The sequence below is a fragment of the Mustela nigripes genome, chromosome X (assembly GCF_022355385.1).
Source record: "Mustela nigripes isolate SB6536 chromosome X, MUSNIG.SB6536, whole genome shotgun sequence".
In the NCBI taxonomy this organism is placed as follows: domain Eukaryota; kingdom Metazoa; phylum Chordata; class Mammalia; order Carnivora; family Mustelidae; genus Mustela; species Mustela nigripes.
In genome coordinates this window covers 120,638,504-120,661,154 of record NC_081575.1, presented here as the reverse complement: position 1 = coordinate 120,661,154, position 22,651 = coordinate 120,638,504, and the positions used below count along the sequence as shown (strand labels likewise).

General features: G+C 42.9%; 1 protein-coding gene across 8 annotated transcripts in view; it reads right to left on the bottom strand.

Moving 5' to 3' along the window:
• Positions 1 to 22,651, bottom strand: part of NLGN4X (neuroligin 4 X-linked) — a 294,472-nt gene that overhangs the window by 208,179 nt on the left and 63,642 nt on the right. For 7 of the 8 annotated variants that reach the window (XM_059384861.1, XM_059384862.1, XM_059384863.1 and 4 more), the window contains one exon: positions 13,326 to 14,116. In XM_059384861.1, the coding sequence (XP_059240844.1) occupies positions 13,326 to 13,797 (472 nt within the window). In that variant the 5' untranslated portion in view covers positions 13,798 to 14,116. The remainder of the gene's footprint in view (positions 1 to 13,325; positions 14,117 to 22,651) is intronic. The other variant, XM_059384868.1, reaches the window with a different exon arrangement.

Genomic DNA, 22,651 nt, shown 5'->3' with positions numbered 1-22,651 from the left:
GTTGTCTATCCTCATCAGTGTCCATCATCTCCATCATCACCACCAACATCACCATCGTTATCAGCAACCCTGCCAGGATCACATGACCATCACCATCACCTCATCATTGTCATCATCACCAACTTCAACACCATCATCATCACCATCACCATCATCATGACCACCACCATGGTCATTATCATCTCTCTCATTATCTTACCATCATCACCTTCATCTCCATTATCTCTTTCACCACTATTATCAAAATTGTCGTCTACTATTATTACTTCTACGACCACTATTACGGTCTATGTGTATCTATTTATGGGTTGGTTATATCCTGGGACCATTGTTCTGTCAGGGCTTTGCTTAAAATTTGATTTTTAGGCTCTATAACTAACAATCCCTTGTTCTGTGTCTTTTAACTGCCTATAGATACACTTTGCAACTAGCTGCTCTTAGAGGTCACTCCAGAAATTTACCTTGGTCTGTGCTATAAGGACCACAGTTTAATGGATTTCATGTTTTTTTTTTTTTTCTATTTTTTTCTAATGGCAGAAAGGAGTATTTGTCTATATCTTGTTTAACAATGTTTCAGGCCCAATTTTCTGAGCCCATATTTATGACTATTTTTCGTATCATTAATCCTATCACTAACCATGTGTAAAGCATCCTATAGTTAATATACAAACATATCTTGTAATGACTACAGTATGACACAATCTTTGACCATAATTTGTTAAAATTCAAATTCTTGAGGCTCAGAACTCAAGAGTCAGGAGTAGTTTGGGTGGAGCTCTAGGAGTCTGCATATAAAGAAGTTCCTGGTGAGTTTGAGAACCACGATGCTATGGTGTCCAACACTGGACTCAGACATTCCGTGCATTAACTAGAAGATACCCACATGACATCACGAGGATTTCCCTTTACATTAAGGGTTAGCAAAATTTCCCTACAAAGGGTGGGATAGTAAGTATTTTAGGCTTTGTGGGCCATATGCCTCTTTTGCAGCTGTTCGACTCTGCCATTGTACTGTGAAAGCGGCCACAGGAATTAGGCACAGTGGGTAATATGTTCCATTAACCTTTACTGCAAAAACAGGCAGGAGCATGATGGATTCCTCCTGAGTTATATTGTCCCCTCTTGTTTTACATATCTGACAGGAAGTGAGGGCCTCTTTTCACTGAACACTCATCCTTGTTGGGTTTCTCAGTTTTCATAAGATCACATCTGACCAGCAATCCCTGTAGCTTAGTTCATGATGGGATCATGACACCATGCAATTAAGTGACCACAACAGTGACTGTACTTTGGATCAGTGGCTGAGCCAAGACTTCAAATATGCTCGCTCAGTCTCTTAAACCTTGCACGGCCAAAAGAATCAATACTAACATCAGCCTCCAGGCTCCATCCTTGACGACGTGGTCCCCTCCATCTGAAGTTCCCCTAACCCACCAATTTGGCCAGCTGCTGTCCCTCAAAGTTCTCCTTGGCCTGTTCTGAACTCTAAGTCAGAAATATGTTCCTCCGAGATGTTCTCCTGTCTCCCCGAAGGGTCACATCACAGCACAGATTACAAAACAGTAATTCTGGTTCATTATCTATCTCCCCCACCTTTCCTCCCTGTATGACCTGCAAGGGAAAAGATGGTACTACATTCAGCAAAATGGACAGACTTTGAACATGCTCAATAAGGACACAACGAATGAATAAATTTAACAGACAAGCCAAAAAAATGCAATGAAGTAAGGGTCTTGAGGGTACCTAGTTGTCTTGACAGAGTTGCACAAGAATGGAAGACCAGTTTTACCACCATCCTGAGAACCCACCCATCTCTTACTTTCAGAGAAGCCAATGAGCAGAGGTAGCCAGCCACTGAGTGGGATACCCGGTGCTTCTTGCAGAATTCCCTAGATGCGAGCTTGTCAGCCATTTGCCCAGTGCCCTACAATGCAACACTCACCAAGCCCTTCCCCCTGTTAAAGGTTTGGGCTGAGAATTATTCAAATTCAGTTTCATTACCCCTAGGTCTACTCTCCACATTGGATACCTCTTCCGTAAAGTCAACCTATTAGCTGGAATGCTTCAGGGAAATAGTAGAGACAGTCGGTTACGCTCTGTCCTAAACAGGGAACGTTTTCTACCTGGAGTTACAGCTCACGCTACCCCTGCACTGCCACCAGAGGCCAGCTTCCAGATCAAGATGTCCCTCCAGTGCAGCTCCCAATGTGGTCCTGCCCCAGCGTTGCCTGAATAAAAATTTCCTCATGGGCAAGATGTTCCTGTCACTTTATCATCACTCTATGTCCCAAAGGGTCCCCATGCTTAAAAAACAACACCAACAACAACTCATAAACAAGGTTTCCCATTTCCAAATCCTCAGAGTTAAAAAGGAAGAACTATCCGGGGTAGCGCTTTCCTGCCCCTGAAGCAATACCATTTCTTGTCTCGTTTCTATCCCAAATATGAGTGAGGGCAGTGGACATTGATGGTTTTTGCCTGCTTAGCATCCTGTTTTCCTTTGGGGACCTACGTTGCCCACATCAGCCCTAGGATAGGTACTGTTGGACTCACCCATCCCTCCCCCCATTCGGAAATGTATGCTCACCAAAGCCATGCTGATCCAAGGGTAATTTTCCCCCTAGATTTGGAAACTGGTTTGAGTTGGTCTTTGATTGCAAACTGGATGGTGGAATCATCCCCAGGCCAATGTGATCCTCTGAGATCAAGGGTGACATCACAGGGACATGCTGGTGTCCAATATTTTTTTTTTTTGGCCTTACATGGAAACAGCATCACAGAGACCAAATAAAGCCAATGATAAACCAAAAATGCCAGGTTACTAATAGCAATGATTCAGACCCAAATCCAGGTGGCTTAAAACTACAGGAACTTATTGTCCCATCATGTTGTAGGACAACTCTGTAAGTTCACATCCAACCTGCAATACTGTGCTACAATTAATTCCTCTTGATATCTGAAATTACAGAGTCAGCAGGGTTGATTACTTGACTAGAGTCTGGGGGACCATGATGTGTCTGTCTGTCTCTCAGTTCTTAGTGTCTGGTGGTTTCCAGGGACCCTTGGTGCTCCCTGTCTTGGAGATCCATCCCTCATATCTCTGACTCCGTCTTCACATCATGTTCTGTCCATGCGTCTCTGTCTGTCTTCCTCTCTGTGTCTCTTCTTGTAAGGACACCAGTCGTAATGGATTTCGTGTCCTTCTTAATACAGTCTGACCTCATCATACCTTGATTACATCTATTAAAAACCTTAAACCCAAATAGGCTGACATTCATAAATTCCAGGGATTAGGACTTCAGCATATCCTTTTGGTGGGGCGGGGGAACACAATTCAACCCATAACACGGGTCAACTCAAAAACCCTTTGACAAAAGAAAAGTTTGAAGGATTAATCGGTATGTTATGATCTGCAAGGGTTTTTAAAAGGTTCTAAGTGATGTTTTGTAGCCTTAGAATAACTATTGGGAAGCTCATGGACCCCAAATTTTCCTTGGGTCCGGACCTCATAATGTCTCGTCAGAGATCATCTAATGTCAATGATGTTAGTGTTGATGACAGTGAAGACAACCACCACAGGAAGAGTAGCAAGAAAGCCTTCAGTAGAGCAAATGCTGGAGAAAGCTCATTTCCTCCTATGTCTAGAGAAAGCCTTCAAAGACAATGATTCTTCTCATTTCAATGATTCTAACCCATGAACTTCAATTAATTTCTTGGAAAGGATTCCTGCACCATTAAATCAAATCTTACTCGATGATATTTAAAAGAAGGCAAGGCACATCTTCCTCAAAACTACAAATCAATTAGCCTCTTGGCCTTCCTATGATGATTTTAAGCTGCCTTCCCGGGCTCAGTGTTTTAGGGAAACGTCAGCAAACAGACGTTGGCCTGGCTGCAATTGGTAGGGATGATGTGGGTCAACATCCCGTGGCGGGATCTCGGCCACAGCTGCCGGTCACTTCGCCCTGGTGTATTCATTCTGTCTTGGGAAGCAGAGGGGTCCAGTTTTCTACTACTTCTTAAATCTTGCTGGAAAACTACCTCTTTAAAAAATTAGGGGAATGTGGGACTTTCAGGCACAAGAGAGAGAAGCCAAGATCTTCATACATTTTCCAGAGAAACAAAAAACAATTTAACGTCAACTCTGGGTATATTTAGGATGTATTTTGTGATAGAGAAGAAAGGTGTGGCTAGTGGTGGACGTCGGCTGTGATCACGGTTCCCAAGACCTCCATATAGGAACAAATCATCCGTGGTCAGTGTAGGTGCTGTGAGCTAGGGAGGAGAACGGGAGGGTCTCAAAGCCACTTGCAGGAGGAAGTGAAACATGCAGAGGAGGTTTGCAGAAGATGCCACTGAAAGGGCTTATCTTCAAAGATTTGGCAAGCAACAGAATGAGAAAAAGCAGTCTTTCAAATTTCTGCGGATCTGTTGGTAGCGCTTTCCTGCGTAGATGTCAGCAACCCTCTGGAACAATGAAGTGAGCTCTCTCCTAGAACCGCCAACATCCTTCTGGGCCAGGTTCAAACCCATGGCTTCGCATTCATTTATCTGTGCTGTGCATCCCGGCCGACACACAAGGCATCCCTCCCATCATTCTCTGATGTCCCCTAGTCTACTGGGCGTCTGCATCTTTGTGATGCATGTACTGCTTGTCTCTCGTTACCAGACCAATGACCGCGGGGACTTTGTTTTGCTGGTGATCGTCTTGCTTTGTGAGTTTCAGCGTTGCTCCTACCAATGCCCCTTTGAAGATGGTTTGGTGCAGGGAGGTACTGGGAATGTATCTGGGGTCTTGGGGTGGTCCCTGGCAGCTTGGCTATGGTTCCTGGTCTGTCTCTCTCTCTGCTGGGTGTAGATAAAGGCCAAGAGGCAACGTCCAGAGCACAGAAGATGCCTGGCAATACTTGTAGGAAGTATAAATGATTGCAGCCTGCTGGAGGTATAGACTAGTAAAATAACATTTGCATTAGAACCCTACGAACACGCAGAAGGATGCACCATCTCTGTGTAGGGCTTCAGAGTGTCATGGACAGGGCCGTTCCAAGTTGCAGAGGACTGGGGATGGAAAGAGCCCTTCAGATCCCCCCTCGTGGAGGTCTTTATCATCCTGGGATGGACATCCTGCTCACTTCCATCACTGACTACAGAAGAACTCTGACAGTGATAGTCAACATGCCAAAAATCCCTTTCTTTTAGGAAAAAAATAAAAAAGGATGTGGTTAGCTGGTTGGTTCAGTGGGTTAGGTGTCTGATTTTGGCTCAGCTCATGGTCCGGGGCTCCTAGGATTGAGCCCTGCTCAGGCTCCATGCTCAGATCCTGCCTATGTTGATATATTTTAAACATTTAAATTTTCTCGGGGAAGATGCTGTTCTCTCTCTACGCTCTGCTGCTGCTTTTGAATCTAAAGTCTTTTTAAATAGACAAAATTAATATAACTTTGTTGCGTATTATCTGGATAAACGACAAAACAGAGTGATGAACATTTATCAGTAGTTAAAAAGCTGGGAGAAAAACAGAAAGCTTTTAATAAAAGATCTTTTTTTTTTTCCTTAAATTTCTGGGGATAAAAGTATTCGATCAGAACAGAACCTTACGTTCTTTGGATTTAATCTCACTGCACAGTCTGCTGAGAAGAAATATCTTGCATTAGAATTCCGGTTATGAATCCCACAATGTCAAAAATGTAACCAAGCAAAAACACACAGGTGTATACTGGGTATTGACCCCAAAGATCCAGATGCAGTGAAAAGAAGGGCCATCTGTACCCCAATGTTCATAGCAGCAATGGCCACAGTCGCCAAACTGTGGAAAGTACCAAGATGCCCTTCAACGGACGAATGGATAAGGAAGATGTGGTCCATATATGGAGTATGATGCCTCCATCAGAAAGGATGAATCCCCAACTTTTGTAGCAACATGGACGGGACTGGAAGAGATTATGCTGAGTGAAATCAGTCAAGCAGAGAGAGTCAATTATCATATGGTTTCACTTATGTGTGGAACAGAAGGAATAACATGGAGATCATGGGGAGTTAGAGAGGAGAAGGGAGTTGAGGGAAATAGGAAGGGGAAGTGAACCATGAGAGACTGTGGACTCTGAGAAATAATCTGAGGGTTTTGAAGGGGCAGGGGGTGGGAAGTTGAGTGAACCTAGTGGTGGGTATTATGGAGGGCACGTACTTCATGGAGTGCTGGGTGTGGTGCATAAACAATGAATCTTAGAACAGTGAAAAGAAATTTAAAAAAATTACAAACAACAACAACAACAACACCCAGGTGCGTGTGTTCAATGTTCAAAGTTAGATTATATGATCAATGTACCTTTCTATGGTTTTGTTAGGTTTTTAATCTCTCCCTCCTTCCCATTTTTGCACTTTTTATGTCTTGGCCCATCTAGAAAAGCAATGAACAATGAGATTACTTTGGAGGGAGTCAGAAACCATCTTGTTGCACACAACGTATGTGGGTATGCCTTCTGTATTTGTGTCTGGATTGGTGGAAAAATTTCCATTGTGGGTCCTCAATGGAAAGTATCTAGGTACAGATTACCTGTCCTTTAAAAATAAAAATAATAATAATAATAATAATAATAATAATAATAATAATAACTTGAACTCACAGATCCCTTTGTGAACCTTGAGTTTTGTCGGGGCTTAATCATTTTCCAAGCAAAGAGGTTGTATTTCCTTGTATCATTACTTGGACCGGTTCGATGCCTTGTGTACGGGAAGGGCAGAGAGTCATTTTTCAAATCAATGATTTTAACTTTTTTCTTTTCTTCAAATCAATAATGTTTAAGGGAGTGAGATAAAAGGGCTCTCAGGAGAGTCCGGAGTGAAAGACGGAAGAGAAGACAAAGAACCGGAGCATGGAGATGAGATCTGGAGGTGACGTGGCTTGAGGTAGGACGAAAGTCCGTGAACGCGTAGAACGTGGATGGGGTGTGACGGGAACACTGGATGAGCGGATCGAGAGATGAGTAGGTCTCAAATGGGATAGGAGCAGAATGTAACTGAAGGCATCAATTTTAGGAAGAAAGAGGGTTAATGAACATTTTCTTATCTTGAGGAAACACACCACGAAATCTCCCTTGATTGAGAAGAGTCAAAACTTCACATGTTCCTTCCCTTTTTGATCAGAACACCTCCCATCCCCCTCCAGGGCAGACTGGAATATTGTGTTCAGGAACATGCCCATCAGACAAGAGGGGGTTCTGCTTAATGGGACATCAGAGGACTTGGGATTTCAGCGAAGACAGAACAGTCCAGTAGTTCCCGTGTTCAAGTTTACTTTTCCAAAACTCATAACACATTTGTTCTTAATTGAACTGTGGGTATCTCTTGCTGGCTTTCCTCGAACACCTTACACACACACACACACACACACACACACCCCATATACCTTCACTTGCAATATCCACATATGCAATCTAATAGGCATCCTTTTCCATTTAAAAAAAAAAAAAAAAAAAAAAAAAGAACTGCTTCCAGTTTGCAGAAACCTATTTCTCTGAACCGACATGCAGAATATTTGATGGAATTAATAAAATAGAGACTCCTCATCTCCCTTTATCTTAACAAGTATTAGTAGGGGATGAGATCGCTCAGACTCTTCCTGCATGGTCGCCTGCAGGTTCTGTGTGGGATCTGTAGGTCGGATTCATGTACAAAGGGTCACTGTTTGGCATCTCACACACCCTCCGTGGCCCTTGAATCCAAAGCTAAGGAAGTCTCTCCTTCTGTCCATGTTTACTGTACTTTCGACATTGAAACATGAAGGACAACAGTTCTTATAGACAAAGGACGAACATAGAACAAACCCCACAAATGCAACGTGGCATAGAACCAAAACACACGCAGGAGGAAGGCAGAGACCTACTCCCAACCAGCGCACCCGAAAGACAGAATCTTCCGGTGAACGATCATATAAGGAGATTGATATTAAATTCACATGAAATTAAACGGGTAATGTATGGACTTTTTCCATTTCATCATCATTTCTATAATTAATATTGTTCATCACAATTTATAATGATGCAGTGGCTTCCTCCAAAATTGGTATAACCCCAAACAACATTCAGAGGAGGTACATCAGGAGTGTTATTATCACTAATAACCGAGGTCACTAAATATCGAGAAGGGTGACCATCTCAGCCAAGATGGCACAGAAAATAAATGACCGTGTCCGAACTAGTGGTATCAGTCAGCAACAAATAAAGTTATTCGGTGTCCCGGAGGCAAGGCTGTGCAAGGAAATCATCAGCCAATTGTTGCGAAGGGACAGATTCGAGCAGACCAGTCCCGTGCCCAGTTTTCATCTTAAATGCGTTTTTTGCAACATTGTTTATGGTACACACCATATGGCAAGTTGGATTTTTGACACATTGTACGTAATTGAGACTTGTCCTAATGGTGAGAAACATTTAAATTGCAAATGGGATGGAGTTAGAGTTCATCTGATGGGAAGTAAGGGACCGGTCTCTTCTTAGGAAAAGATTTGGCTCTATTTTCCAAACATGTATAATTCGCACTACCCTGGGTAGTATTCTTCACATACATGATTGCTCAACACTCCATAAGGGTATGATTCTACATTCAAATGGGTGAAAACTTTTGAGCTGGGGGAGAGACGCCTGTGATCAGAAACGTACTCCAGTCAAACCGTCGTCACAAAATGCTAAATTCCTTTCAATGAACCCCTGTTGGGCAGATATTTGTTTAATCGTCTTCCATAATTCTCTTCCCTTAAAAACGACGTCTACACAACGTCAAACATCCAGGTGACACATGAAAATGGCAATCACCGAACTGTCTTCCCGTCGTTGCCTGCTGATGTGGATTGGTTCAAACGTCTGTCTCGCTGTGCTAACTCACTTAGATTTCCCTTTGTCGGCTGGATTCTGCCACTGTCTGCATACAATTGGACTATCTGGGACTTGATGAGAAGAGAAAGGAAATTAATTTCTCCTTTATCTCACGTAACCCAAAAAAAAAAAAAAAAGAGAGAGAGAGAGAGAGAGAACACTATTGTCTTTGGATGTTCTAAGACACTCTTCTAAGAAATGAATTTTAAAGCTTTCTTGATGATTAATTTCTGTAGCTCACATAGGATGCTGAAATTCATTTCACAACTGTGGCTGAAAACGACAAAGCTTAGGAATATTATATGTGCTGCCGAAGCGAGCACCAAAGCTTAGGAATAAAACAGAGCAGAATAACTCTCTGCTCTTAGGGAAAAAAACAAAAAAAACAAAAACAAAAACAAAAAAAACTGTATTCCCTCTAAATTCTCTTTTATTAAAACCACACTCAGTCCTGTCAGAAATGATGGTCTCTTGTTCCCGTTCCTTAAGCTGAATCCTCCACGATTACAGTAAATAATTATGTTATAGAGAAGAAACATGTACTATGCATTGGATTAATGCTTATATGAGACCCCATACGCACAAGCAATTTTGCTGATACATTCTGGTTCCCTTTCTGACGACTGATTACATTCTGCTAACATCAGACTACAGAGAGGTTACGTGGGCAGGATACGGGAGTAAATCACTTTATATGGATTAATGACTTAACCTTCCTCCCAGCACATCTCAGACACACAAGGAAAAGGGAGGGGGGTGACCTACAAGCCAAGTGACCAACCTGCAGTCCCACAGCTTCTGAGGGGACAAGATAGCATTTTTAAACCAAGCAGGCATGGTTTTAGAGCTGTTCCTCTAAGCTCTAGAGGAGCAGCGAGGAGGGAACCAACTTTATGTTAAAGAGCATGAAGAATCAAAGAAAACAAGAAGCATCACTCTGGCCAGAATACATCAGATCTTGAGGTCTAGAGAGGAAGACGGGGGAACCCAAAATATTTTGCTAGCATAGGAGCATGTAGGACAAGAAGCCATTTAGAGATACAACTGCCATTTTGAGTGACATTTAATGGATGTAAGAGGATGGCATGGACGCTTTGCTGTAGGTCATTCATGGACATTGGTTCTGGAAATTTCTTTTAGGTGCCTGGGTAAATTTAAGTGTCCCTTTAGCACATCCCTATGTAAAAATTACCATATTTAGTAGGATTTGCCCTAACACTGTGATAACCCAGTGGGGAAAAATGTTGGGTGTATGCGCTATAGATTTAAGGTCTCAAATCTGCAAAGTGTCACCCCACAGACTGGAACCCATATTGTCTTCCTGGCACCCGTGCAGGAAAGCTGCTGTTTTAAAGAACAGGCATTAAGAAAAGAGGGTTTTTCTGTCAGTAACTCTTGAGCTTGAAAGAGAAGCAAAGAAGAGTGTCAGAATGGGTTTGGGTTCCAAAGGCTCACCATAAAACAGTTTTTCAGCGATGACTTTGGTTTTGATTAGGGTAGAGACTTGACTGTGCCTTTTAAATAGGTGTGTAACACACTGCCACAAACGTTGGGGGCGTCCGACAGCAGCCAATGGGTATTATCTTACAGTTTTGTAAGTCAGAGTTGCACAGGGCTAAAATCAAGATGGCAGGCATGATGGGGCAGCTTTCTGGGGCCCCCATGGAGAATCCATTTCCTGGTCTTCTCTAGCTTCTAGAAGCTGCCCACAGTCATTGCCTCTTGGCCCAATGCCATCCTCAAAGTCCAGAAGGTTTGTTGTGTCTTTATAACATCGTTGGCACACTAGCTCTGGTGTTGTGGGTCTCCCTGTTCCACAATCCAAGGTCTTTGTTCTTAAATACCTGGCTAATCCAACACCCACCCCCTTGACGGTCAAGTCAACTCATGAGCAAATACAATTCCAGCGGCAAACTAAATTCATTCCCCCTTTGCCACGGAAGATCACAGTGTGACCGGTTCCAGGAATCAAGCTGGACACCCCTTGGAGCAGTGCATATGCTGCCTCCAAGCGTCTGTCTCCCCAAATGAGGAATGCTTGTGTCTGCTGCCCTCATGAATGTCTACACCATGCCTGGCACATAGTAGATACTTGGCACTGTTCTTGGCAGCGACACTTCGTTGTGCCTGATGAAGTTGTGCCGAAGAAAGATCTAAAATCCTGTTGTGTCGGAGCAGAATTCTCAATTGCAAATCTAAAACACGGTGGTCTACACTGTTAAGTAAATGCACTGATAGGAATTAAGACAGCCCACAAAGGGAGGTCTTTGGAGAAATCAGCATGACGCCGTGATTTCAATAGGTTATGAAGGATGAGGAGTTTCATTCAGTAAGTGATTAACCAATAATTTTTCCCAATAATTAAATACCCAAAGCTCCATACTGATTCTCAAATGGATGCAAATGTTTAAAAAAAGAAAAAAAAGGGATGAAAAGAAGCCAGAAAACTCATAACAACAGGCTGTGATGTGTTGTTTGTACAAACACAAGGCACGTACCTTGACTCACCAGCAAAACGCCGACTTATAGGAAAACAGACTCTACCTGGGTTTCTGATTCTCTTGTCACGATCGTGCGAGACACTGTAGGCAAAGGCGCTCTGAAAAACCCGAAAATGTAAACAGGTGGCCCCGGGGTTTTTTTCTTAACATTCCATGGGTTTTCCATGGGATCACCCTTTCCCTCTTTATGTTCCCAAATTCCTACTTAAGACAGAACCACAAGGAAATGGCCACGTTGTTTATGGTTTGGAGCCACAGGCTTGCCTACCCATACTGGTTCTGTAATCAGGGAGGCTATTGAGTTTTGTCCCTGAGGGTGGTCTCCATCTGCCCAGCCTCTGTGGAGAAGCATGCTGTGGAAGCATGCTGTGGAGCAAGGGGAGCATGTCCCATCGGCGGCTCCTAGACACTGGGGTTGATGATGAGAAAGACCAAAACCCAGATGCCTTCTGCAGAGACACGTCTCCCTGGGTTTGGGCGCACTGAACCTTGTCCACATTTCTGCACGAGGCAACCACCAATGTGCCTCACCCCCGGTGTGTCAAGAGGGCATCCGTGGGTCCCTCTAACTGCTGAACATTGCATTCAGACCTAGACCTACAAGGTAAATGGGGTGATCTCTTAGCATCACGACGAGGGCCACCCCCCACCAGAGATTACTCACGTTATAAAGCCCCAGCTTCCCATTTCTTTCTCTGTGCATCCTCTGAGATCCCAGTAACTCAGCCCTGGCCTCGTGTTTCAAGACACCCTCTACCAGCTACCTTGGACCATTTACGTGCAGGAAAAATACAATATGGTGGCACCATTGCAACTCGGGGAGATCGTGGGACATGCAATCCCTTCTTTAAGACCTCCAGCCAAATCCTAATGGAAAATCATTCTCCAAGGACTCAAGGAAAAGAAAAATTGAATTTCTCCCCTAGAAGTGACAAAGGACACAGTGCAGTTTCTACAGTAGATGAGTTCCATGATTCCTGTAAATCCCTGCTTTTAATTCCAGGAAGATTTACTTTCTAGGCTTCTCTCTCTCCTTGCCTAAAAATAGCATGTGCAAATGGTAAATGAGAAATGTGTTTACATTACAGTACAACTTTAGTCTGGTTAGCCTTTCTAAAAACTGTTTTTAATTCGAAACCTACACAGAAGAGATTATTGAATGTTACCACCGTTGCATGAAATTGATAAGTCAGACATCATTGTTTTGTTTTGTTTGTTTTTTACAAATTTTCACTGCTATGTTATTGAAAACAAAGGAGACATTTTGTTCAAGCAAGCACATTATTTCCAAATATAGCCAGAATCATCTAAGGACACCCGTTTGCCACGGATCGCTGTAAATATTGGAAGGAAACAAGGTGCACATTGATGTTAATAACACAGATTCTACACAATGAAAGCCATCCGTTTTATGAAATGTGCCTTGCCTGTGTAGTTAAGACAATGAGTGGTTTTCCTTTGAAGACTCAAAGGAGGGAGGGAGGGAAAGACAGGGAGAAGGAAGCAAGGAAGGAAGGAAAAGAGAGAAGGAAGGAAGCAAGCTAAAATCTTAAGTCGTTAAAGCAAAAAAAAAAAAAACCCTGTTTCATAACCTTCAGTTTGCTAACTTGGGTATGACAATGTTCTTAATTCTATTGTTTTCTCTAGATTTTTCTGTAGATTTCATCTTTCTTTATAGACGATGTAACCCTTTATGCAGACACGGGTGATCAACTAGAACGAAACACTGTAACACGCTGAAAAGGCAAGGCATGATAGTAATTAAGTCATTAACTATAGCACTGTCCATTTCCTAGATGCCCAATAAATACGAGTGTCATAATTTATACGTTAGGGCAACAGCGGCATTCAGAATACGAAGAAAGAACAACCAGGTTATAGAAGATGAATCCCACACAAGACATTCTAAAAGCCTGCTGGCCGAACTGACCTCCAAGTGTTTGAAGGATGTACTTACCATCTTCCGTGGGCACGTAGATGTTTAAGTAAAGGCAGTCTTCATTCTGATCTTGCACGTAGGTCATTAAAGTATCCAGATTTGCAGTAAACCAGATGGGCAACATATCGTGCAATAAGGACCTCTCATCGAGATGCTGGGGGCACACAGCCGCGAACTGGGTGGCGTTCCGAACTCCAGTCCATGAAGAAGGGGGCTCCGGGGGCTGAAATCGCCTCTCTCCAGTAGGGGGCGAGGCATAGGGGACCCCCAAGTACTGTTCCACTGGACCCAGAATCTCATTGGGCAATGGTGTTCTTAGGCCCCGGATTTTGCCATAATTTGTGTTGACGACCGGGTACTGGGCTTGGCTGTCGATGAGCGTGAAGCGGATGACAAGGGCCGTTATCCACAGGAGAACATTGGAGTTCAGCATGACGCAGACAGGCGTGAAGAACAGCGGCACCCATAACAGTCCCTTGGGTCTCGACATTGTTCACTGCCACATCCGCGGGGCTGTGTGTGACACGATTCCAAGCAAGCAAAGCCGGGAAGCAAGCCTGCAGACAGAGAGGGCTTTCTGGGGAGCAAAAGACCCAGGAGAGGAGCCCCGGCGGTGAGTCATAGACAGAGCCCGAGGTTAAGGATGCACCCAGCTGTTTTCTCAGGAGCCCATTGCGGGAGAGAGCAGCACTCTCTTAATCCTGGGAGGGAATTCCAGCAAGTGTGAGGCTCGAAGATGCGGGGACCATCCAACACGTCCCAAGGACAAGGATTCCTTAGGAAAACTCCAAGGCAGAGTAGTCCTCCTACTGGGGAAAGAAAGCAGATGAGAATAATGAAGCCAAGGGAAGGTATGCTACCCACATCTCTTCCATGCAGCGCCCAACATCATTCAATGAAATTCTCATTCAGGATGAATCCGTCCACCCATGTCTCCACGGAGAAAAATCTAGCAGAACAGGACTTGCCTTCATTCTCACCAGGCACCCCATTACCTGGAATGATGCATGACGTTTAGAAAATGTTCAACAAGTCTCCATTGAGTTAACAAACAGATCCCCATTGGTTATACCTGTTGTTCAGATGACTGTAGTGATGGCTCCCAGTTTCACTCTTTGCAAAGACTAGCCCCAAAACAGTGTTTCTCAGGTGTCTAAGGAAACTGCCACTTCTCCCTAAGGGGATATAGGCATGGAGCCTAGCAACATTGTTCAGTAGGAGAGGAAGAGCCATGTGGGACCGGACCAAACTGGCTTTATGACGTGTAGATAATCGTCAGATATGCAAGGGAGCAAGAGAGTGTTGGCTCTGGATTCTAATCCTTTTGGGGTATTCTGTGACATACACCATTAGGCTACACAGATCATCACCCTGAAGTGCCCCCTGCTCATAAAAACGGAACAAGACAAAGATTGCACAAGACGTAATACGTCCCACCAGAACATCATTCCCAGGTAAATTTTTCCAAATGACCATCCTGGTTTTCACCTAAACCATCTACAGTAAACCTATCAGCTCTCAGCCCATTTCATTTATTTTTGTTTGCTTGTTTTTGTAGCCCACTTAAAATTTTTTTAAGGTTTTATTGATTTATTCGAGAGAGAGGGCGAGCATAAAAGCAGAAGGAGAATCAGGTCCTCCATTGAGCAGAGAGCCCAACGCAGGGCTCGATCCCAGGACTCCGGGATCATGATCTAAGCTAAAGGCAGACGCTCAACCAAATGAACCACCCAGATGCCCCACGCAGCTCATTTTAAAGTCTAGTGGTACATTGGAGCTACCCTCCCACTGAGTGTAATCTCCCAGACTTGTCAGAATGTAGATCCTAGGATTGTGCCTAGAGAACTCATTCCTCTGAGGACAGTAAAGAAGGTTGTGCCTGAGTGGGAGAGTATGGTAAATGACCCATTAGCAATACAAAACATCACATTACGTGTAGCAAGCAGTGTAGCTTGAAAGAGAGCATTCCTCAACTCCAAAAACAGACCACCATGCTTGGAAAGACGTTGTGGGTGATTCTGAGTGTTTCTAGACTAGGGTATAATTATGCATTTAAATGGATAAATGAGCCCTTATTGAGTAATATGTCAATAAGCTCAATTTTTTTTTTTTTTTTTTAAATGGAGCTGGATGGGTCATGGAGCTCTGCCACCTCTGGGGGGAATTCCATAGTCCCTGACATCCTGGGCCAAGTTCATCAGAGCTGAATGAAAATGCACTCCGAGTCTGGATTTTACCAATGACAGTGAAAAAAAAAGCATCTCACCCAACGGTGGTTGTATGTGTTCCCTTCTATCTTTGAATTCTGCCGTGCACAACACTTGGATTTCTGCCACACTGTGACCCAATTTCTGAATAATTAGAAGGCAGACAAGAACAAGAAGAAGGTGAAGACATGTTTGGAGTCTTTTGTTTTCCTGAAAGCCCTTCTGCTTTGGAACCAGCATCCGCTGTTCCTCCTGGAGCCTTCCGGGCGATAAAAGGAGACGCCATGAATTTGTGATTCTGATGAACTCGGGTCCCCAAATGCTACATCTGTGAGCTGAGGGAAGTAAGCCAAGCTGTCTGTGATTCAGGTAAATGGTGTATCATAGTTTCTTCCTGGGGTGTGCACTATGCAAAGGTGTAGGGCAGAGAAAAACACCCACTCAATAAATACAAATGGTAGGACCCTAATGGGGGCATCGTTGAAAGAGTCCTGCCTACAGAGACAAAAGGCACAGGCTCCAAAGTCAGCCCAGGGTCACGGGGCTGAGCAAGTGCAGAACAAAGAATTTAGAATATTTGAGCCTCCCTTTCCTGATCCGCACAAGGCGGCACACCGTCCCTGGAAGGCAGAGCTTGGTAAATGTGGGACTCGGTTGACGGGTTTATGTCAGGACATAGAAACGGAGTTCTGCTGGGAAATTCTGGCCCACTCAACTCTTCTCCAAGTCAACGTGGATGAGAGTATCCACGAGCCATAGACACATGACAGGTGCCTAAGCCGGGTCATGCCTAGACTTTAGGCTGAGTCCAAGGATCAAGTCTTTCTACTGCCCAAATCTACCCCCCACCCACCAAGAGGGTGCTGAGGGCTGGAAAGAGAACATGGACCAGCAGGACCCAAGAGTAGGCACCTGGGGATGTGAGCACTTTCTAGATAATGTGCATACTTTGGGGGCTGTCTTACACATTTCCTCGCTTTTTTGAAATTTGGCTGATTTGCACAAGTCATTACAATCTGAAATCCACGGTTTCTGAACCTCAAACCTGCTGACCCTGTAGACCACTAAATGTCCTTCCCACAGGAAGAAACAGAGGTCTGAGTCATCCAATATGGAATCTGGTGGCCATGCATTTGATTAAGGATCTGTGCTTACAATGAAAGATTACGGTATGTGTGCATGTGTTATGTGTGTGGGGGGGTCACACGTTCAAGTATTTGTCAACTTTAAAAGTCTTGGCATTACAAGTCGTAAAGGATTTTTTAAAAATTCTAATTATTAGAATTCTAATTATTAGAAAAATTCTAATTATTTTTTCTAAAATTAGAAAAATTCTAATTATTAGAAAAATTCTAATTATTTTTTCTAAAGTTAGAAAAATTCTAATTATTAGAATTTTAATATTATTAAATTAATATTTAAAATTATATTCATTTATTTTTAATTATATTTATTTATTGAATTATATTAATTTATATTATATTAAATTATATTAAGTTAAATTTATATTAAAATTATATTAATATTTAAATTATTAAATTAAATTTAAATATTATTAAAAGTCTAATTATTAGTTGAATAAAAGAACTTAATGGAAAAAAAGTGAAAATCATATTTTCATTGAAGATATATGATTATAACATGAAGAAGGGCTTTCCAGCATGGTTTCTCTGCCAAGGTTGCACGGAGAGGAATATTTCAGACTGGCATTTTGACGTGATTTATAACTTGATTGGTTATTTTAGGATGATTCTCTACAGGGCAGTCATTCTGCCTGAGATTGTAATTAAGACAAAGCAGAAACCATGCAAGCGTATCAGAATATAAATGGCTCAAAATAAAAGTCGCCATGCATTTCTCCCCAAAGCGTGCATCCCTCCAACGGAGACTGGTTTCACGTTAAAAGATGTGTTTCATTAAGAACAGCCCAGACTAAACTTATTTTGGTATTTTGAACCAACAAGGAATAAAATCACGTCTTCTGGGCACTCAAGGCGCTTCCTTTCCAGGCTATGAACAAATATGTTAGAGGACAGAGTGCTTTGGGGATGTATCTTCAAAAACACAACCTCCAGTCCCCCCAAAAAGGGAACAAGAATGAAGGAGCTCGAAGCAGCCCTACTCCGTGCTGCTCTCAGCTACATGGAAAGCCAGAGAGTCACAGAGAGATCTGATGCCAAGAGGCACTTTGAAGAGTCACTTTCATCTGACGTCATGAAGCATCAAGACAAGAACAGCAGACCCTGGTCCTTGTCCAAGTTAATGACCTTGTACAATAAACCTCCTGTGCTGTTTACTACGAAAGCCTAAGACAGTCAGTCCTGAAACTGTGTGCAACCTCTAGGTATCACCGGGGTCCCTCCCTTTTGCTTTTGGGGAACACACCAAATTTTTCCAGTCTCTGAGTGGGGTGTGGTCCATCTTTTGTCCTCAAACACAGAGCTCACCCATGAGGTAGCCCAGTGAGTGTGTGAATAGGCTTACACAACATGCAGGCACACACCTATACACACATACGTGCACATGCACGTACACATGCACACACCCCTGTCGGTCCCTACTAAGAGTCACTCAATGCTAGCCATTAGCCAATTCGCATATTACTTGCATATATTTAATATTCTGGTATTCTCTCCTAGGGGAGCAAGTTTACACTCTATCAATAATCTTTGGTCAAATGTTACAGCTCGTCGCCCATTGAGCCCTGCACTTGCTTCCAGTTCTGAAAATCAGATCCCATACAAGTCCGCCATGTTGAGCCATGATGCTTAGATGTAAATAAAGTAATTAGAGAGGAAGATGAAGATGCCAAGGAGGCAAGATGGGTTCTTCAAGGTGGGTTTATGCCCCACAATAGCCTCAGAGCAACAACGACCTCACCTGCCCACCCAACTTCCATTCTTCTGCTGAAGCTGAACGGGTCAGGAACTCATCTGAGCCACAGTAGAAGGACGTAGAGTTTACAGCGAGAGGATCTGTGCAACCCAGACTAAATCCAGGACAAAGAGAGAATGGCTTCTATCGGGTCCAGTCAGAACTGGCTGGATAGAGAGACACTCAATAGTATGTAGCCCAAATATAGGATTAGAAGTAAGATATGGATATTTTTGGAAGAACTATGTGGACAAGAGGACTTACCATGGTCACATCTAGGAACAAAACCTATAAGCAGGTCAATACGTATTTCGTAAATATCACCGTTCTATGTTACGGGAACACCATGAGGGAAGGAGACATGATCCCACCCTGCGACAAGTTTCTATTTCCATGAAACTACCCCTAACAGGGCTGCTTGCTTCCTCACTCACGTCTGTGAGTTCAAAGAAAGCACAGGGATCAGCATGTATGAACAACCCATTAACTCATTTTCTGTATCTGATTCAACTATTCCCAAATAGGATTTCCAGGTCTAAATCAAGTAAGTTGCAAACATCTCCAGAATGTGTATGTGAACGTCTGTCATCAAACTCAGTCATTCATCTTCAAAGTCAGACCATTGGGTCTCCTGAATATTATCACTTACATGGCTTACGTGTGCTGAAAATCTCATTTTTGATTCACTCACAGTCAGACCATTGGGTCTCCTGAATATTATCACTTACATGGCTTACATGTGCTGAAAATCTCATTTTTGATTCACTCACATTGTCTCCGTATTTTGTTCCCTATCTCAATAACTAGTACCATTAATTTTTTTTTTTTTTTTAGTTATGCAAGTGAGATTAAAAACCATCTCTGTGGCTCTTTTCCATGAGTCCATATGGTAAACCCTCAGATGGGCCAAGGGTCTCAGAGGACAGGAGGCTTGACCTCATTCATTCTTGGCGAGATACAGAAGAGATCAGAAAGGATTAGCAAACATTTGGAAGACAAATGGTATCAAGTGTTGAGCAAAGATGTGGGGTCCAACTAGATCGTCATAGCATCCTGGTGAAAATCAGTGCCATTCCACTGGAAACCAAGTCTGGGTGCCATGAGGAACTCGAACATAGAGAAGACTTTGGTGCCAGTAAACAGAAACACACATACAGTCTCACATACATACTACCTGGTATATATCTTCTCCATCTCTCCTAAAGAGCTGCTTTAAAAAAAAAATTATTTATTCATTTATTTGAGACAGAGAACATGAGTTGGGCAAGGGGCAGAGGGAGAGATTCTCCAGCAGACCCCACAGAGTACACAGCCCAATACAGAGCTTGAGCCCACAACCCTGAGATCATGACCTGAGCCAAAACCACAGGTCATGTGCTCAACCAGCTGAGCCACCCCAGGTGCCTCTAGAGTTTCTTAAATATTTGTGTCTGCAGATATGCACAAAGGTGTCCACATACAGCCAGAGTCACACACACACACACACACACACCACACAAAGAAAGTTGGATACCCCAGATGCCTATTAACAGGAAAATGGACTAATAAATGTTGGCTCCCCCCAAAACAGAATACTATACAGTAGTGAAAAATGAATAAAATACAGAGAGTATGTATCAAGATGGAGAAATTGCAAAAACAAAAACCAAGTCACAGAAGAATACATATGGTGTGGTTTTATTTATATAGCTTTTACAAAACTAGACGGGGGATTGTTTAGGGCTATAGTTGTGCTAAAATATTAAAAGTGCAAGGCCATCATTAAAGCCAAATTCTGGGATAGCTGTTGTGTCTGAGACACAAGACAGTGGGGCTCAACCAACACAGATATGCAAAGATAATCGATAACATTCTACTTTGTGGTCCGGCAGTGGGTATGTGTGCTTAATTTTTGTTTTTACATAAATATATATAATTTGTATACTTCCACGTTTATATGTAGTGCACATTTTAGGAGTCTGATTCTTTAACAATGCAAGTTTTAATCAAGAGTTGCATGTCTCTGTGGGTTTGGCTCAGTAACTTCATCTTCCCATGCACTATGGAAATAGATTTATAACCTGAAGGAAAGATGGAGACTGTTTTCTTCAAAGTTATGTTACGAGCCCAAGGGGGAAGAGGCCATCTGCTAACACAGTCCATGAAAAAAATCAGGGTCCTGGCAGCATCGTTGAAATGGAGAGTCAGATCAGCTAAGAGCCCCACTGCCCTGGTCACTAATTAGCCAGGACACCCCTAGCCCATCACGTAGGGGCCACGGCTTCCGCTCCCTGACCTACACAGGGAGGGCTCAGACCAAGTCAGCTCTTAAAATGCCTTCAGCCTGAGGATTATCGGAAACCACATACTATTATCCTCGAAACAGAGTGTATGTGAAATATGGAAGCCGGTGGGAACAGAACATGGTGCAGAGAATCAGGGAAATAATTGAGCCAGAAAAACAAGAGAAGGTCTATTGTGTCAGAAACAGTTGGAATCAGCTTGCAGCCATCCCCCCCCACCCCCACCCCCGGCGAAGAAATGCATTTTGCAATATGTCAGACGTAGATCAGCGCGGTACAAACATTACCAACGTCGTTCACGTGACTCTTTTGTCAAGAGTCACGATGAACACGCCGTTGTTTCCAATACACGGATTTATGGTACTATTTGTTCAGTATAAATAATCTACTCCCCTCCTCTCATGTCTAATTCTATGCAGTTATTTCATAAGTTTGTTCCTAAACTATATATAATATATATACTAGACATTGTTTATGTACATAGACATGGAATATGTATTATACTGAAACACTATATATCCCATATACACAAGATCTACCATATATAGCTCTACTGATGGAAACTGATAATGTGATATGAATACGCACCTGTGCGTGTGTGTGTGTCTCCAAACTAAACCACTGAGACATTAAGCCCCTTAGGTTCAGAAATTATTCCTTCTCCATTCTTTGTAGGTCCCCATGGCACCTTGTCCAATGGTCTTTGTGTTGTAGATAGTCAAGAAAACGTGTTCTATGTAATGTTGATTATCCCTTTCCAAAGACAAGACTCAAGAGCTGGTAGAAGAATTAGACTCAAATACACAAGGAGATGCATCACAACACGTATTTGTCCACGTGTTAAATACCTAGGGGACCATTTGGGGCTGGTCACACACGTTTTCTCTAGAATCATGCCGCCTACCATTAACCCCGTCTTCAACTCCATCAGCAACCACCGAGGAGAGTGTGAACCATCTTCGTGTCCAGTTTCTTATCTATGAAATGGGCACAGTACAGAATGTGACACGGGGCCATTAGTAGGTACACTACTCTAAGTGTGTAGGAACATATGTGTGTGTGTGACTACATACCCATAATTATAGTTTATATAAATATAGATATAAACATATGTAAATATGTACATACATAGGTAAATTTAGAACAAAAGTATCCTTCTAAGAAATGCTCGCTAATCAGAATTGCTTTCTGAGGTCCTAGTCAGTGCTTTCACTTGGAACCTCATTCTGATAGAGGCCCATCCAAGTCCCATCTGAACATGGTCTACATCCCAGTTGATGACATAAAGCCTGTATTGAAATTCCTACAATGAAGCACATGTACGGTCCATTTCCTCCTTCAGGACTGTGGGTTCGTGCAGGATAGAACTGGGATGGAGTGTCTAAGAGATGCATTTAAAACTTTAGGTATGTAGGGACAGCTGGGTGCTTCAAGACAGTAATGGAGGAGTTTGAACTTCAAGGATGTGCATACGAGCTTACCAAGATTTATGGAGAGTGGGAAAGATAATACCAGAAGGAACACTCACATGATGTCATAGGTACTTCCTAAATGTTTACATTCATGGCTAGACCATGAGCAATCTAAGGGCAAAGACCTGAGATGATTAATATTTGCACTGGGAAAACAGAAGGTCTCAGCAGAGGTTATTAAATTAAAGGGAAGAGAAAGATGCAGAAGGAAGTCAGATAAGACAAGGGCAGAAGAACTGGCAAGATCAGGTTCCCTGAGGTTCTCCTTAGCTCGCCTCCTGTGGGTACCACCTTAAACCTGTATGCCAACCCCCAGCTCCACTCATGTTTCTGACCTAAACCTCTTTTGTGCCCCATGCTCTAGCTCCTGTGGTTTCTACCCATAGGAATTTTATCTTGAAAACAGGGAGACTTAGTTCCCTCTTTGACACATCAGTAGAACATGGCAGACTCTTTGACACTTTACCAGCTTCAGCCAATTTCAATGAGAACTGACTTAAAAAAAAAAA